Genomic DNA, 16364 nt, shown 5'->3' with positions numbered 1-16364 from the left:
AGCCGCTGCTAGGATTAGGTTGGTCGACGGCTTCTTCAGCTGGACCAGGACTGATGACCTTCCAGGAGCGGAAGAAGAAAGAGGCGGAGACGAAGCCGAAGAAGATGAGGAGGAAACAATAGGGGGCGTGAGCGGACCAGTTGGAGAAGAAAGACTTCCCTGTCTAGGTGAAGAATCACGTGATATGGAAACGGTAAGAGTTCCAGAGCTTCTGTAGAAAGTTGGAGAAGAAACTGTGTGTTTTTGAGAATGACAGTTGTCACTGGAAGATGACGATAAGCTATGGGAGCGAGTTTCTTTGAAGGTGGAAGGTATCTCTGCGCTGCCCTTATCGACTGTTTTACTGTCTTTGCTGCTATCATTATTTCGGTGAAGTTTGTCTAAAGATTTTTCTGGAATTGAGGATAAAGTAAAACGCCGTTGTGTCGGTGGGAAAGCAAACTTGTTGGTAACTGAAGGGGATCGTTGGGTTGTTGGTGGTCCACAAGGAGGCCGTTTTGGTAACGGGGGTGGAAGATGCGCGGCTGGGGGTCTTGGTAGTTTGAGAGGCAGCCCAACGTCCAATGGGTTTGGGGCCTTGAAAGGAGGAGGTGTCGCTTCTGGTGAACCTCGACCAGTCGGAGTAGACGCTGATGATGAACACGTTGAAGATGACGTTGACGATGGTGATGATGATGAAGTCGATAATGATGGGGATGAGGCTCTTACGGACGCAGCTGTGTAAGATTCGACGATGGAGCACGTTGAAGACGCTATGAACTCTGTGTCGCCTGGGTCAAGAACGTGTCCGAGACGACCACGTCGCATATCCTTGACATTGTCATCAGTGACCTTTGATAACTCTGGCATGGAGTGTGCACACATGATTGGGGCTGCATCACTGAGCAAAAATGCGTTGCCCTTTTCACCGAAATACCTGATTTTCCCATTAATCCGGACATAGCTTACACTATTGACACAGTCCTCGAGATTTACCTCCCCTTGGTTGGGGAGGATCTCCGACGTCATCGCACAGTTACACGATCAGCTAGAATGGTCTGTTGATATAGAAAGTAATTATCTACGTTAACAGATAATATGGAGAAAAAAACGACAATGAAAAAAAGAAAAATAGCACTATACATTTGCGACATATAGTCTCGAAAGGTTATTTTGTAAGATTAATTCTTTTATTTGAAATTCAATAGGAAGATTAACTTTCAAAGGGGAAAAGGAATTAATTCTTAAAATGGAAAAAAAAATCTGGAAAATCGTAAATCGCAAAGAAATTGAGCTTTAAACTCCCCCCTCCCCCAGGTAATTTGACACATCGATCGATTCAAACAATTTATCAAATATTTTAAGGCACGATTCTCTTTTTTAGATTTAAGTAATTAACAATGGGAGCGATCTATATTCATGTTTTCGTCCAACCAGGTCATCAATCACATGATTTGTTGCTGTCCAACAATTGGATATATCTTAACAAAGTTTTAAACACACCCATGTGTTTAGCTGAATAAAATGACCAATCGTGATGTTAGATATTTAAAAAGCTGTGAACACTTTTCACTATGTGGGTCACTTTGAGAATATTTTGAAATGTGACCAATGACCTCGAGCACATGGAAAGTTAATATAGATCATGCCCATTGTAAATACACGTTGGGGTTTCAATCCTTTGATACATCGATCAATTTAAATGCTTTTTCAAATATTTTAAGACCCGAATTTATGATCTTACAATATCAGGTTTAAGAATGTTATACAAGTGGGAGGAAGACATTCGCCGGAGTCATGAAATTCAATTTTAAGATCAACTTATTCATTTTATGAAATTGACCAGAAGATTTTTGACCAATCAAAACATGGAATTTGTGACACACCTTAACATGTGCTCGGAAAAAACATATTAGGTTGTTTACAAACAATAACGTGAATGATATAGATAGTTGGAAGATGACGTCACTCAGGTCTTTGTTATTGCTTTTTGCCATCCGAGTTTATGAGTAATGCTCACTGAACTGTATTAACCTGCCTTTCAACGTTCATGGATACACACAGTTTTGTGTGTTGGTCCGTTATACTTCAGGATGGCAATGTTATGAGCTTCTTAGCCAAGCGCATACTATCTATAGATAGAATGCGCTTGGCCATCGATCATCTTATAAAAGTTTGAATTTACACATAGTTTTCTGTGTCGGTTCTATTAATCAAGCGGTAGAACAGTGGGTATTTTACCTATACATATACCACCGATAGTCAAACCTGTGTGGTTTGCTATGCCAACCAGTCATTGTCATTGTTTACAGTATGACGACTGTCCTCGAGGCGTGGCTATCTAAGTGTCGTAACGTATCGTATTGTTTTAGAGCTAATAGAAAGAACGAAGTTGACGTCACGTTACCCGGGTTCCATCTCTTTCCAGAGGTCGGATGTCATGGCCTTCCATCCTTCACGGTCCATTGCAGCCTCGTTACAGTCTGCAATGCGCCGTCCTGTAGCTTCCTTGATGCCATCTGTCCAGGATTTCCTTTGTCTTCCTCTGCCTCTCTTTCCTTCAATTCTTCCCTCCATTATCCTTTTTTCGAGACTATCATGTCTTCGCATATGTCCAAAATATGACAGCTTTTTGTGCTTCACAGTCAAAAGAAGTTCTTTTTGTTTTTGGCCCATTAGGTCGAGGACTTCGCTGTTTGTTTTTCTTGCTGTCCAAGGTATTTTCAGCATTCTCCTGTACGTCCACATCTCAAAAGCTTCAATTCGTTGTTCTGTCTGTGCGGTTAGTGTCCACGTTTCACAACCATAAAAGAAAATGGACCACACATAGCATTTGGTGCATCTCATTCGTGTTCTGATGGAGATATTTGTGTTGGTGAGGATTGGCTTTAGTTTCATGAACGCGTTTTTGGCCAGCATTATTCGTCTCCTGATCTCTTTGTCAGACTTTGCATCGGATGTTACCAACTGCCCCAAGTACGTGAACTCCTTTACTTGTTCCACTGGACACTCTTCTATTTCTATATCTATGTCTATGGGCTCTTTCTTTTTTTGTTATCACCATTGTTTTTGTCTTCTTCGCATTCATGAACAGCCCATTTTCTTTACTCTCTTCGTTCACTTTTGAAAGTAGCTTCTGTAGGTCTTCCTTACTTTCCGCCAACAGGACAGTATCGTCAGCGTAACGTAAATTGTTGATGTTGTGGCCACCAACCTTCAACCCTTGTGCTGTTTCTACTTGCCGAAAAATAGACTCTGTGTATAAATTAAACAAGCAAGGAGACATAACACATCCCTGGCGCACTCCTTTCACGTAGGCCTTTGTTTTTTGTTTTTTGCCATTCATGTTTATGAGTAATTCTAACTTAACTGTTTTAACCAGACTATAAACGTTTAAGGTTACATATAGTTTTGTGTATAGATAGATCGAAGTTGACGTCACTCCGGCATTTGTTAATGTTTTTTGCCATCCACGTTTATGAGTAATTCTCACTAAACTGTATTAACCAGACTATAAATGTCCAATGTTACACATAGACCTGTGTGTTGGTCCGTTATACCTCCGGATGCAATGTTGTGAGTTTCTTAGCCAAGCGCATAGTATCTGACACTAGAACAGTGGCCTTCGTACTGATACTGACCAAAAAATGACGTCAAAATGCCAGTCTTTTGCCACAAAAGAAAACAAATCCTGAGTTGTATTCAATAGTTCAACCAATGAAATAACTTGTTTCCATGAGCTCTACTAACGACAACCCACTAGACGGTACAAAAACCAAATAATGACGTCAAAATGCCAGTCCTTTTGGATTTCAGTGTCAGGCTATAACATAACGATGGCTACGCTAAAACCCACGGAGACCCAAATTTTGACGTCATCTTTAGGTTTGTGGGCCGCCCAGTAGTTGTCTTTAGTAGAGCTCGAGGAAACAAGTGATCCCACTGGTTGAAGAGTTGAATACAACTCACGATTTGTTTTCTTTTGTGGCTCAAGACTTGGTTTTTGACGTTACTTTGTTGGTCAGTGTCAGGCCATGGTTTTGCCATGCTAAATGCACATTACAATTTTTAATTTCTTCCACAAGCAGGTCATGTTAAAACATTTTATTTCATGCAGTATCAGTCGCCTGTTAGGGATTTTCTTAGTACAAACAATATCAGCCAATGATGAAAGCCAGTTACTCATTCCAAGCTATGTCGAGTGTGGTAAAGTACCTTTCATTAGAACACAACTCCTGAACCAGAATGTTTCACGATCACTATAACCAACAAGGTTACTGATCACGCTTAACACTGCTTGACTTTTTTTGCCAAGACGAGACTCGGTCCCACATTGTGGATGAAAACATTTGGTGTGACCAAAGCTCTTCTTCTTCTTCTTCTTCTTCTTCTTCTTCTTCTTCTTCTTCTTCTTCTTCTTCTTCTTCTTCTTCTTCTTCTTCTTCTATTCTTCTCCTCCTCCTCATCCTCCTCCTCCTCCTCCTCCTCCTCCTCCTCCTCCTCTTCCTTCTTCTTCTTCTTCTTCTTCTTCTTCTTCTTCTTCTTCTTCTTCTTCTTCTTCTTCTTTTTCTTCTCCTCCTCCTCCTCCTCTCGTTCTAATCCATCTCCCTCTTTTAACTGTAATCTATTTACATTCTCAAAACAGAGTGCTTTCTTTGATTGATAGAATAATCACACGATTTTCAGAACAGCTAGAATTGAACCTGGTACGATTGGGTTTTCAATCAAAAATCACCTACTCGCCTGTGCATTGTGAAGACAATTTGTTAGTTTATATCAATAATATGCGGCCCAACTTCTCAAAACATTTTTTTTCCAAATGGAGCAGATAGTTTTTAAAAATGGGATTAATATAAACTGTCCAGAAGTTCAATAAGGAATTAATTTTAAAGTTTAATGACCAAAACTAACGCGATTCCATGACTATATTTATTATTTTAGAAACTCTCATTTTGTAATTAAAATTTTAGTTGAGTCCTTGGAAAATGTTCTTTACTCACATTCTCTCACCATTCATTGGTGTAAAATGAGTACCTGGCCCTTAACAGCGTTGTCTCTGTCCGAAAAAAAAATTATAACATCGCCTTACAGGCGTCCTCAATGTTAAATGTTGCTGTTGGACTGGGATCCCCTTGTAAAGCGCTTTGAGCACGTTTAGTGGATATTGGCCATATAAAAGCTCTTTTTTTTAAAGATTGAAATTGTACTTTAAAACGAGAAGATCCCCAGATAATACGTAGATTCCACAACATTTTTATTGCACGCGTTGCTGGATTATGGATTTATGGTTTAGTCGCAGTTGAGCTTGTTGTAAAATATGTTATTTGTGGTGAATAAAAATTATTATTATTCAAATTAGGGTTGTCTCAACATCATTCATTTTATGTATTTTTATTTTATACTTCAAATAAAATTAATTTATAGTTCTTTATTATTTGACTGACCGTTTCAATATCGGAAAGATCTAGAAAAATTAAAAACAACTAGAGCATTTATATAGCCCAATATCGACTAAACGTGCTCAAAGCGCTTTACGAAAGGTCCCTAGCCAATAACAACACGGAACATAGACAAACTCACATGGCGCCTGAGAGGCGATGTTACAATTTTTTTTAGACATAGACAACACAGCTTACGGGCAAGTAGGTACTCATTTTACACATGCGTATGGTGAGTGAATGTGAGTAAAGAACCTTTTCCAATGACTCAACTAAGCGCCGCTCAGAGCGGGACTTGAACCCAAGACCTTCTGATCGATATATGAAAGCCATACCACAAGACCACATAGCGACATCTAGATAAATAAAAATCGATTTTAAAGTCACTATAATCTGAAATTCAAAAAAGCGAGTGGAGCAGGCACTTATGTTGATAATAACAAGAAATGAAGTGAGTTGGAAAGTGCCAGAATACAACAGTGAATACAAACTTCGCGGCGGCGATGGGGGCTCGAACCGTAGCCATCGTTATGTTATAGCCTGATACTGAAATCCAAAAGGACTGGCAGTTTGACGTCATTATTAGGTTTTTGCACCGCCTAGTGAGTTGTCGTTAGTAGTGCTCATGGAAACAAGTTATTTCATTGATTGAACTATTGAATACAACTCACGATTTGTTTGTGGCAAAAGACTGGCATTTTGACGTCATTTTTTGGTCAGTGTCAGGCCATAACTTTACGAAGGCCACGCTCGAACCCGCGATCTTACTGGTACGACAACTCCGTCTGGCCAGGGAGATCGTGACTCTACCGTAATAGCTATCCACAAACTCCCAAAAAGTCGCTTCAAACCTTAGTCTAACTAGAGCCTTCTCTCCCCGACTTCTTGTGGTCACGGGTTCATCACACACAATACATTAAATTTTGTGGAATGGTAAGAAACAAAAACCTAAGACTTGACTAAGAAGCTCACAACATTGCCATCCGGAAGTATAACGAACCAACACACAAAACTATGCGTAACCTTACTCGTTTATAGTCTGGTTAATACAATTTAGTGAGAATTACTCATAAACAAATTTGGCAAAAACAATAACAAAGACGTGAGTGACGTCAACTTTGTTCTATCTATAGATAGTATGCGCTTGGCTAAGAAGCTCATAAAAATTGCCATCCGGAAGTATAAGGGGTCAACACACAACACTGTGTGTATCCGTGAACGTTTATAGTCAGGTTAATACAGTTCAGTGAGCATTACTCATAAACGCGAATGGCAAAAAGCAATAATAAAGACCTGAGTGACGTCATCTTTGAACTATCTTTTGACAAATTTTGACTATGACACTAATTTGTGTCTCAGAGCGTAGCCATCGTTATGTTATAGCCTGACACTGAAATCCAAAAGGACTGGCAGTTTGACGTCATTATTTGTTTTTTGCACCGTCGAGTGAGTTGTCGTTAGTAGAGCTCATGGAAACAAGTTATTTCATTGGTTGAACTATTGAATACAACTCACGATTTGTTTTCTTTTGTGTCAAAAGACTGGCATTTTGACGTCATTTTTTGGTCAGTATCAGGCCATAACTTTACGAAGGCCACACTCAGAGCGTAGCGATTGTTAAGTTATAGCCTGACACTGAAATCCAAAAGGACTGGCAGTTTGACGTCATCATTTGGTTTTTGCACCGCCTAGTGAGTTGTCGTTAGTAGAGCTCATGGAAACAAGTTATTTCATTGGTTGAACTATTGAATAAAACTCACGATTTGTTTTCTTTTGTGGCAAAAGACTGGCATTTTGACGTCATTTTTTGTTCAGTGTCAGACCATAGCTTGACGAAGGCCACGGTCAGGTACAGTGATCATTTGAAAAATGATATTATCTATGAATGTAAGTTACACAGAACATGCATTAACCAGTTGACTGCCGTGCTCTGGAAATACACGTATTAAAAAACCTGGCCAGAAAACTCGTCCAAATACGCTTCAACAGTCGTAACGTCACTTCCCTCGTAATGACGAATGGTAACTTAGTAACTGGCTCTAAACTATCGGAACAATGGCGGACGCCTTTATGAAATATTTCTCCGACGAGCATAAAAGCGTATCCAGAGGAGGAAAAAATATAAATCTGATCATGTTTTGACTTTTACACATTCTGATCACAAAACATATGAAAAGCTCTAGCCAGCATGAAGAATAAAAAGTACCAATTTTCTTTGTTTAGAACCACGATGGCCGCCGTTGCTGGGCGACGCGACATCGGACTATTGAATCCAATTTCAATTCACTTTGGCAAAAGACTCAAACATGGGACTTCACAAGGTCATTTCATTTGAAGTCGATCAATATTTGAAGGACGAGTTTTCTGGACAAATTTTCAAATACATGTCTTACCAGAGTAAGGCAGTTAACTGGTCAAAAGTTTTTAAAGCCTGTAGATGCTGTGCGCTTGGCTAAGAGACTCACAACATTGTCATCCGGAAATATAGATGCTGTGCGCTTGGCTAAAAAACTCACAACATTGCCACAAAACCCTTATCCAGTCAACAACAAAAAACAATAAAGACATAAATACATTATTAAATACCAGATAGACGTCGCCTGAAGAAGGGTTTTGAACCAGACACGTTCCGTGTTTGATATTTTGTTCTTTTCTGAAGCTGTTACATTCATTTTTGTTTATTACTTTTTACATTTGAACTCATTTTTTTAATTGAGTTTTTATATAGCGCAATATCCACTGACAGAGACAACGCTGTTAACGGCCAGAGGTAGTCAGTTTGCACCTGAGTACGGTGAGAGAAGGACTCAACTAAGCGCCGAGTAGGCTCGAACGCAGGACCTTTCATTCCGAATGGGAGTGTCATGCTACAAGACCACATTATCCGCAAAATCATTTGACATTTAAATAGCCCAGTTCCACGGATTCAATAGGCTAAATTCGCTTCCCAATGTTTCATTTATTTTCTTGCATGGCATATTATGGATTCATATATCCATTTCTTACATTACCAGTAAAGTTCCCTGTTGGGCGTTCTTTTTGTACTAATACTGTTACCAGATCCCATTAATCATAATCATTTTATATAATTATTTTCGCTTGCTTACTTCCAAATCATGTAAATATTAATTTATTAATTTATTTGATTTGCAATATTTTCAATTGTCAATATATAGTGACAATTTTAACTATTTCACCGTGTTGAAATTATCCTTATATAAAGCGCTCCTTATTTATATATACATCATATTTCCGTTATCTATTTATGATACTGTGTAAATTATAACACGTATGTAAAAAAGTTCCTTTTTGGGGTGCAATAAAGTATTATTATTATCATTATTACTATTATTATTATTATTATTATTATTATTATTATTATTATTATGATTATTATTATATTATTATATTATTATTATTATTACTATTATTATTATTATTACTATTATTATTATCATTAATATTATTATTATTAATATTATTATTATCATTATTATTATTATTATTATTATTATTACTATTATTATTATTATTATTATTATTTTATTATTATTACTATTATTATTATCATTAATATTATTATTATTATTATTATTATTATTATTATTATTATTATTATTATTATTATTATTATTATTATTACTATTATTATTATCATTAATGTTATTATTATTATTATTATTATTATTATTATTATTATTATTATTATTATTATTATTATTATTATTATTATCATTATTATTATTATTATTATTATTATTATTATTATTATTATTATTATTATTATTATTATCATCATTGCCTATAGCCAGGTATTGCTTCACCCCTGAATCTTGTCAAGGTAATAAAAATTGAGTTTAAAGTGGCAATGATCAGAATGAGTATATTTAAGGCTCATACTTTTTTTTCAGTGTAAGCCTTTATCGAAACTCATATTTGATCAGTTCAGCGAACAATCGACTTTTTAGCATAAGGCTCATTACGACACGATCGGCCACAATGGGAATGATCTATATCACATTTCTATGTGCTCGATGTCATTGGTCACATTGGAATATGTGCTCAAAGTGACCCAAAAAAGTGAAAAGTATTCAGTTTTTGAAATATCAAATATCACGATTGGTCATTTTATTCAGCTTGACACATGGGTATGCTTACAACTTTCATAAACAAAGCAGCGTGTTTACATTTCTGAAGAAACATCTAATCGTTGGACAGCAACTAATCATGTGATTGATGACTTGGTTGGACGAAAAAATGAATATAGATCGCTCTCATTCATTTCAAATGGCGATGTTATAACTATAGCAATTTTTGTTTAAATCCGATACATTGAATCCGACGTGCACTTGTTTGCAGGTCTGATAACCCAATTCATTATTTGCTCATTGCCGTAATGGATATCTAAAAAAATTTTTTTTTTAAAAAAGAAAAAATGACGAAAAATATTGTCCATTACAACAATGTTAAACTAGGCCTATAATTGCATTCAGATGTCAGATCAGCATAAATGTACAGCTCGCTTGAATCACAGTGACAGCTGTTCGTTCTATTAATGTTATGCGTTTGGGTAGAATACTCATCTCTTCTGCCCACAGGATGTATCTTATCAACATACAAATCTATGCGTAATATCTTACATATTATTATAGTCAATTTGAGGGTCTTTACTGAGAGCTATTCACCCAAATAAGTCATTTAAATTTATATATAATCGGAAACCGAATTGATAGAGAAGATAAAGGAGCTTATGTTATATTTATGAAGAACAATAGATATGTTTTTGTAAATCACAAAAAAAATCTATAATCCCATTCTTTCCTGATTATTTCGGCTTTTTTGCAACCGGTTCACCCCAGCATTTACCTGTATATACCAATAGGATTCAATAGTCTGATGTCACGTCCGCCCAACAACGAGCAGCTTGGTTTTAAACCAAAAAAATCGGAACTTTTTATTCTTCATGCTGGCTAGAACTTTTTCACATGTCATGTAATCAGAGTGTGTACAAATCAAAACATGACCAAATTTATAAAATTTATAATGTTTTTTCTCCTCTGGATACACTGTTACTGTTATGCTCGTCGAAGAAGTTTTTCAAAATGCCGTCCGCCTGTGTTCCGATAGTTTAGAACCAGTTACTATGCGCCATTACGAGGGAGATGACGTCACGACTGTTGAAACCAATTGTATGATAATCATCTTTATGTTTTGTGGTCTTGTGGTATGACACTTGCCTTCCGACATAATTGTCCCGCGTTCAAGGCTCGGTCTGAGCGTGCAAAGCTGAGTCTTTGGAAAATACTCTTTCTCACATTCTCTCACTATACCCAGGAGTAAAATCAGTATCTGGCCATGAACAATAATATCCTTTCTGTTGAAAGATTGTAATATCGCCTTACAGGCATCATGTCTCGCCCTACATGTTGAGTGTTGCTGTTAACTAGAGACAACTTGAGCACGTTAGGGGATATCGCTCTTTAAAAAGACTCAAGTTTTTTTTTCTCCCTTGAGTAAGACACTGCACGCCACCCGCATATTGCTTAGGACGCTTTTTGGTAAGTTGGTTTCTTTCTTTCCTCTAATTTTGTTGAAATAATGGGAGCGATCTGTATTCATGTTTTCGTCCAACTTAGTCATCGATCACATGATTTGTTGCTGTACAACGATTGGACATTTCTCAATGTATCTAAACACGGTGCTTTGTTTATGAAAGTTGTCAACATACTCATGAGTCATGCTGAGCAAAATGACCAATTGTAACGTGGGGTATTTCTCAAACTGTGAACACTTTTCACTATGTGGGTCATTTTGAGCACAGTTTGCAAATGTGACGAATGGCCTCGAGCACATGGAAATGTAATATAGATCATGACCATTCATAGACAGAATGTGAAGCCTTGTTATTACATATAATATATGTGTGGCGATGTGTATGACCCTCTCTTTTTGATCGGATTGTCCTGGATTCGAGCCTCACTCGGGGCATAGTTGAGTCCTTGGAAAAGGCTTACATTATTCACATTCTCTCACCGTACCCATGTGTAAAATGAGTACCTGGCCGATAACAGCGTTGTCTGTCGGAAATAATTGTAATATCGGCTTAACAGGCGTCATGTCTCGTTCTATATGTTACGCGTTGCTGTTGGCGAGAGATCCTTTGTAAAGCGCTTTGAGAACGTTTAGTGGATAGTGCGCTATATAAAAGCTCAAGTTGCTATACTAACTCATCATCACCGTAAAAGACCTTTAGTCTAAAAGCACATTCACACATTCTGTCTATGCTGGTTGATTGATAAAACCTTACAATACTGTCACGTGTGTAGTTTTTAAACAAATATATTATTTCAATTTACACGTGCACGTGTGTGTATCAACAACATAATATTTGTTTAAGCGTCTTGTTGCTTGTTTACTTGTGTAACTTACCACCCACAATGTAACATAATACGATCTCTCATTAGGCACACATTATACTGGCTGTGTTGACATGATATCTCGGTCTATCCTTATGGAATTGAATGAAACCCTCCTGGTAAATGTTTGATTGATACATAAATTACGTTCTAATTATCTAGCTACTGTCGTACTCCCGAAAAACCAGTATTTTAAAATTTGACCAGAACACTCGTCCTTCAAATATCGATTGATTTAAATGACCCTCATCTTGGTAAAAGTCTGTGACACGCTCCCCTACCAGCTACCATCATGTTTTGTGTATTTGTGTATCAATCAAAAGTTACAAATACCAAATTAGAGAGCGGTTTATTTGTGTGTGTGGGAGGGGGTGGGGGAGGGCTGCCTGAAGTTTGGGTTCGTAACTAACGAGAAGGTGGTGGACCGTTTTGGTTGTGTATTTGTTTTTTGTTGTTTTTAATCTTTTTAATCTTCTTGATCTGCGAGAATGAGAGAAATACAAGAAGAGAAATAAAAAAAACATCCTCAAAAGATCAGTCGTCCTCGACTGGGAATCGAACCTCAGACCTTCTGATTACCGATAATCATCAAGTCCGAGGTCCAAAACTCCGTCGAGGCAGGCTGAATTTTTGGGATGTTTTTTTTTTCTTCTTGTATGTTTCTTTCATGCTTTGCCTGGCATTATTTCATAAACACTTTTTCAGATCTACATCTTTACACCACTAATCTGTCATATTGGTCTGTGACACACTAACGTACTTACAAACCCTAACTAAAATTGCACAGTGTGTGTGTGTGTGTTTGTGTGTGTTGTTTTTGTTTTGTTTTGTTTTTTGTTTAAAAAAACACATTTCAGGTTTGAATTGTTTTGCGACGACACTCGATAGCTTCATCTGGTTTTTGTTTTCTCCAATGTCCAACATTGTGTTTGTGTATCTACATGCCCCAACACGTAAAAAGATGCTTCATCTGAGAAGGCAAAGTTTTCAATGAGTTAGTTGTCCGGCAAGGGTCGAGAAAGTAAATGACAATTTATGCCAAAATTACTCTTTTCTACAGGTGACGTTGTAATCAAACTATCAAAGGGCGCACAGTGTTAAATCTTATATCAATAAAAAATTCAACAAATTCTGCACCTATGGCAAAAAACCGTTTGATGAAATCTTATAGATAGAATGCGCTTGGCCAAGGAGTTCACAACATTGCCATCCGGAAGTAGAACGGACCAACACACAAACTCTGTGTAACCATGAACTTTTATAGTCTTGTTAATACAGTTTAGTGAGAACAACTCACAAACGCGGATGGCAAAAACAATAACAAAGGCCTGAGTGACGTCATCTGCATACTATCTATATGGCTTTGGAGTTCTTCAAACCTGAAATGTGTCAATAATAATTTTTAAAAACACACTGTATTATGTCGATACTAAGTTGTTTGAATCTGCGGATAGTAGAAAGTAATGTACAAAAATGAATATGATGTAGCAGCTTCGAAAAAGAAGAAAATATCAAACACGGAACGTTTCGGGTTTTAAAAAACCTTCTTCAGCCAATGACAAAACAATATAGCATAGGTATGGAATTAAGGAATGTGTGCCAGTTGACCGGAAGTAAATTAATAGTAAAGGTGACGGAACGGGCTAAAAATATTATTTTGATAGATTGTCTGTAATCTGTATCTATCTGTATAATTTAATTCAGCCATTCTCAATAATGAGCAGAATGCCTTAGGGGTCCAGTGTTCTGAGATTTTAAAAAAGCTTTCTTCCCATTGCCGAAGAGCTCAGTAACGCTCGAACAATCAAATATACACAATAATTGAATGAAACAAGCGCCTCACTGAGCTCTTTTTTGTTATTGTTCTTGTTGTTTAATGATTAGTTCTCATTGAGTTTCCCTAATCACGTTATATTGATGCTAAGCTGCTACAAGTTGTGGCCTGTATCAAACGTAATAAACAAATATAAACAGAACAGCTTCAAATAAAACCCTTCTTCATCCAACTGAAAAAAAATCAACAAAAACACAAATACATTACTAAAAATCGACGACGAAATAACTTCTACGAAATTTTCATTGGAGCAGGCAGGTCTGTAAATTGATGTCACAGATTCAGAAAGAAGATGCGATATTATTATGTTACAAAAAACGAAACTGTTGGGTTGAAACCGATGTGAACAAATTTTGCAAGTAGGATAACCGAACGCAATAATTATAGGCTTGACTTGATATTGGATAAAATTTGGCACTATCTAAAAGACGTGGTTAGTCCCTGTAGAGCGCAGTAATTTTAGCGATAATAATTGCCAAGCAACCGAGTTGTCGCATTGGAATTTTTGTATTTTTTTCTCTTGAAGGCAGGGGAAGAGAGAGAAAAAGAGAGCATTTTGTGGTTAATTTTTCTTTTTTTTTCTGTTTTCTCATTGTTTTTTTTTCTTTTGTTGTTTTTTTTTTAATCCGGAATATAGAAGGGATGGGGGGGGGGGGGGGGCTGTTTCTACCACTCCTGATTCAAATATTCAAATATGCAAATATATTCATAATACATCGGTAAAATTACTCCGCTCGACATGGACCACGTCTTTTAAAAGAGCCCGATGTTTTGCGTTGGTCTGAGACTATTTCTATAACAACAAACAATGAGCCCAAAACATTTTTGAGTTATCAGACCTGTAAATGCGTGCACGTCGGACTCAATCAGGAATAGATATTTACCTTAGTCTATCGAATGAAAACAAGTCACACACATGGTATCCAAATCGTGTTACACACGCATACTCCATCCTCAACGGTTACGATGATAATCACAATTTTAGAAATTAAGAAATCAAAGAAAAATTAGCGCCAATAAGCGCACATTAACTGATCATGAACTTATTCAAATCTCTTTTATTTTTGGGACATTATAGAAAAATGATATTGTTTTTCGTTTAGACTGAGTGATCGTCGAGTCATGCATGAAGACCTCAATAATCTAGTATTCCATCCAACAGATCAAATGAGTCAGTCCCTCGTCCCAGTCAGTGAATCCAACACAGAAATATGATACCATCTAACCTATAGCCACACTTCAGTACATGCCGAACAGCCAAATCAGTCAGCCCCACAGCTTGAGAGCATTTATCACACTACATTGACACAATAATACGAGGAAAAGGGAAGAAAAGTAATGAGATCAAACCCTCTAATCTTTTGGTTCCTATATCATTGGGAGTGGGTATATAACCAGTCCTTTGGAGCACTTATAATGAATAGGTTACATAAAGGTGACATAACTATTTTAGTAAAAGATGTATAGAGGCAGATTCTCAGGACTACGGGACGTAAAAGAGCGAGGATGGAGGATGTTTATGGACGATTAGCATATATTTAGACTAGAAAAAAAGATAACATCATTCTGACACCAGAGCATGAATTACACAAGGCATATGAATATCCAGTCCTCCAGAAGAGTAGTTTTACTCTTCCAATGAAATAGGAACCACTTTTATGACATCACACTTTACTTCCGTATTAAAAGAATAGCATTGATACACTTGACGACGACACCATGCATATTAATAATAATATTTCAACAGCCTGTGTTAAAATTGTGAGTAATACCCAGGATCTGTGGGTCTGATTGTTTCGGGTAATATACATGTACTGACGTTGGCTATGATTCAATCCCTTCAACTTCCACCACACCACCAATACCTACTGCCATCGACTACCTACCTACCTATTACACCAGCTACATCATCCGCCACCACCCACCCACCCACCACTCACCCATCGACAAAACACACATTAACCCATGACACGACAAAAATGGAATTTAATATAAGTTATATATTTTTTTTTCATGCGGTATTTTAACCCGCTTAAATGGGAATGCATTTTTGATTGAAATTATATTGAAATATGTATAAGTTTTCAATTATCAGGTAGGACATCCATGAGGACGAATAAGGTGACAATGCTCAGTTGTTTTAAGTAGAAAAAAAGCCTTCTATTCGTTAATTTTGGCAAAAATAGATAAACAAATTCGGGGTTCAGATATAGCTCAGTTGGTAGAGCATTCGCGTTACAAGCAACGGGACCACCCAAGATCGGTCCCAGGTGCAGTCGAGATTTTTTCCGATCGCCCTGCCTGTCTACTCAGCAGTGAATGGGTAGCTGGGTCTTTTAGATCAGGCGGCAAGAACTTTGCGATAGACTATCATCCCAGTCAAAGGATAGTAAGCAATAACTATTATACGTATCACGCTTTAAAATCCGTTATAAACTCCGTTTCCGTGGACTTTATGGCTATGAATTACCAAAGAAAGTGAGAATAAGATAAATAAACAGCAAAATTCAAGGAGAAACAATGTTTGGCAGCAAACTTCCTTCAGTACGATGTATGACCTCAACCTCCACGGTTAAACATGTTCAAAGAATGTCTACTCGTGGAAAACATGGAGAGGGAATTGGTGGTGAAAGTTAAATCCACCCCACACATGGAGTTGCTTCTACCCAAGTGATCATGCTGAATCACGCAAGCATC

At 37.2% G+C, this 16364-nt stretch overlaps 1 protein-coding gene across 2 annotated transcripts in view; it reads right to left on the bottom strand.

Annotated features, from left to right (window-relative positions):
• The window catches only part of LOC144980882 (uncharacterized), a 42320-nt gene extending 26719 nt beyond the window's left edge, over positions 1–15601 (bottom strand). The window contains exons 1-3 of one of the 2 annotated variants that reach the window (XM_078928775.1): positions 15228–15541; positions 14552–14964; positions 1–1037 (exon numbers count right to left, since the gene is read on the bottom strand). The exon at positions 1–1037 is cut by the window's left edge and continues 210 nt beyond it. In XM_078928775.1, the coding sequence (XP_078784901.1) occupies positions 1–1008 (1008 nt within the window). In that variant the 5' untranslated portion in view covers positions 1009–1037; positions 14552–14964; positions 15228–15541. Of the gene's footprint in view, positions 1038–14551 lie in introns of both variants that reach the window. The other variant, XM_078928774.1, reaches the window with a different exon arrangement.
• Positions 15602–16364: the final 763 nt, after the last annotated feature.

This window comes from Berghia stephanieae, chromosome 10 (genome assembly GCF_034508935.2).
Source record: "Berghia stephanieae isolate SIO BIC M18660-M18661 chromosome 10, UCSD_Bste_1.3, whole genome shotgun sequence".
Taxonomy (NCBI): domain Eukaryota; kingdom Metazoa; phylum Mollusca; class Gastropoda; order Nudibranchia; family Aeolidiidae; genus Berghia; species Berghia stephanieae.
Note: the sequence above shows the minus strand (reverse complement) of the source record. Positions and strands in the feature narration are given on the sequence as shown.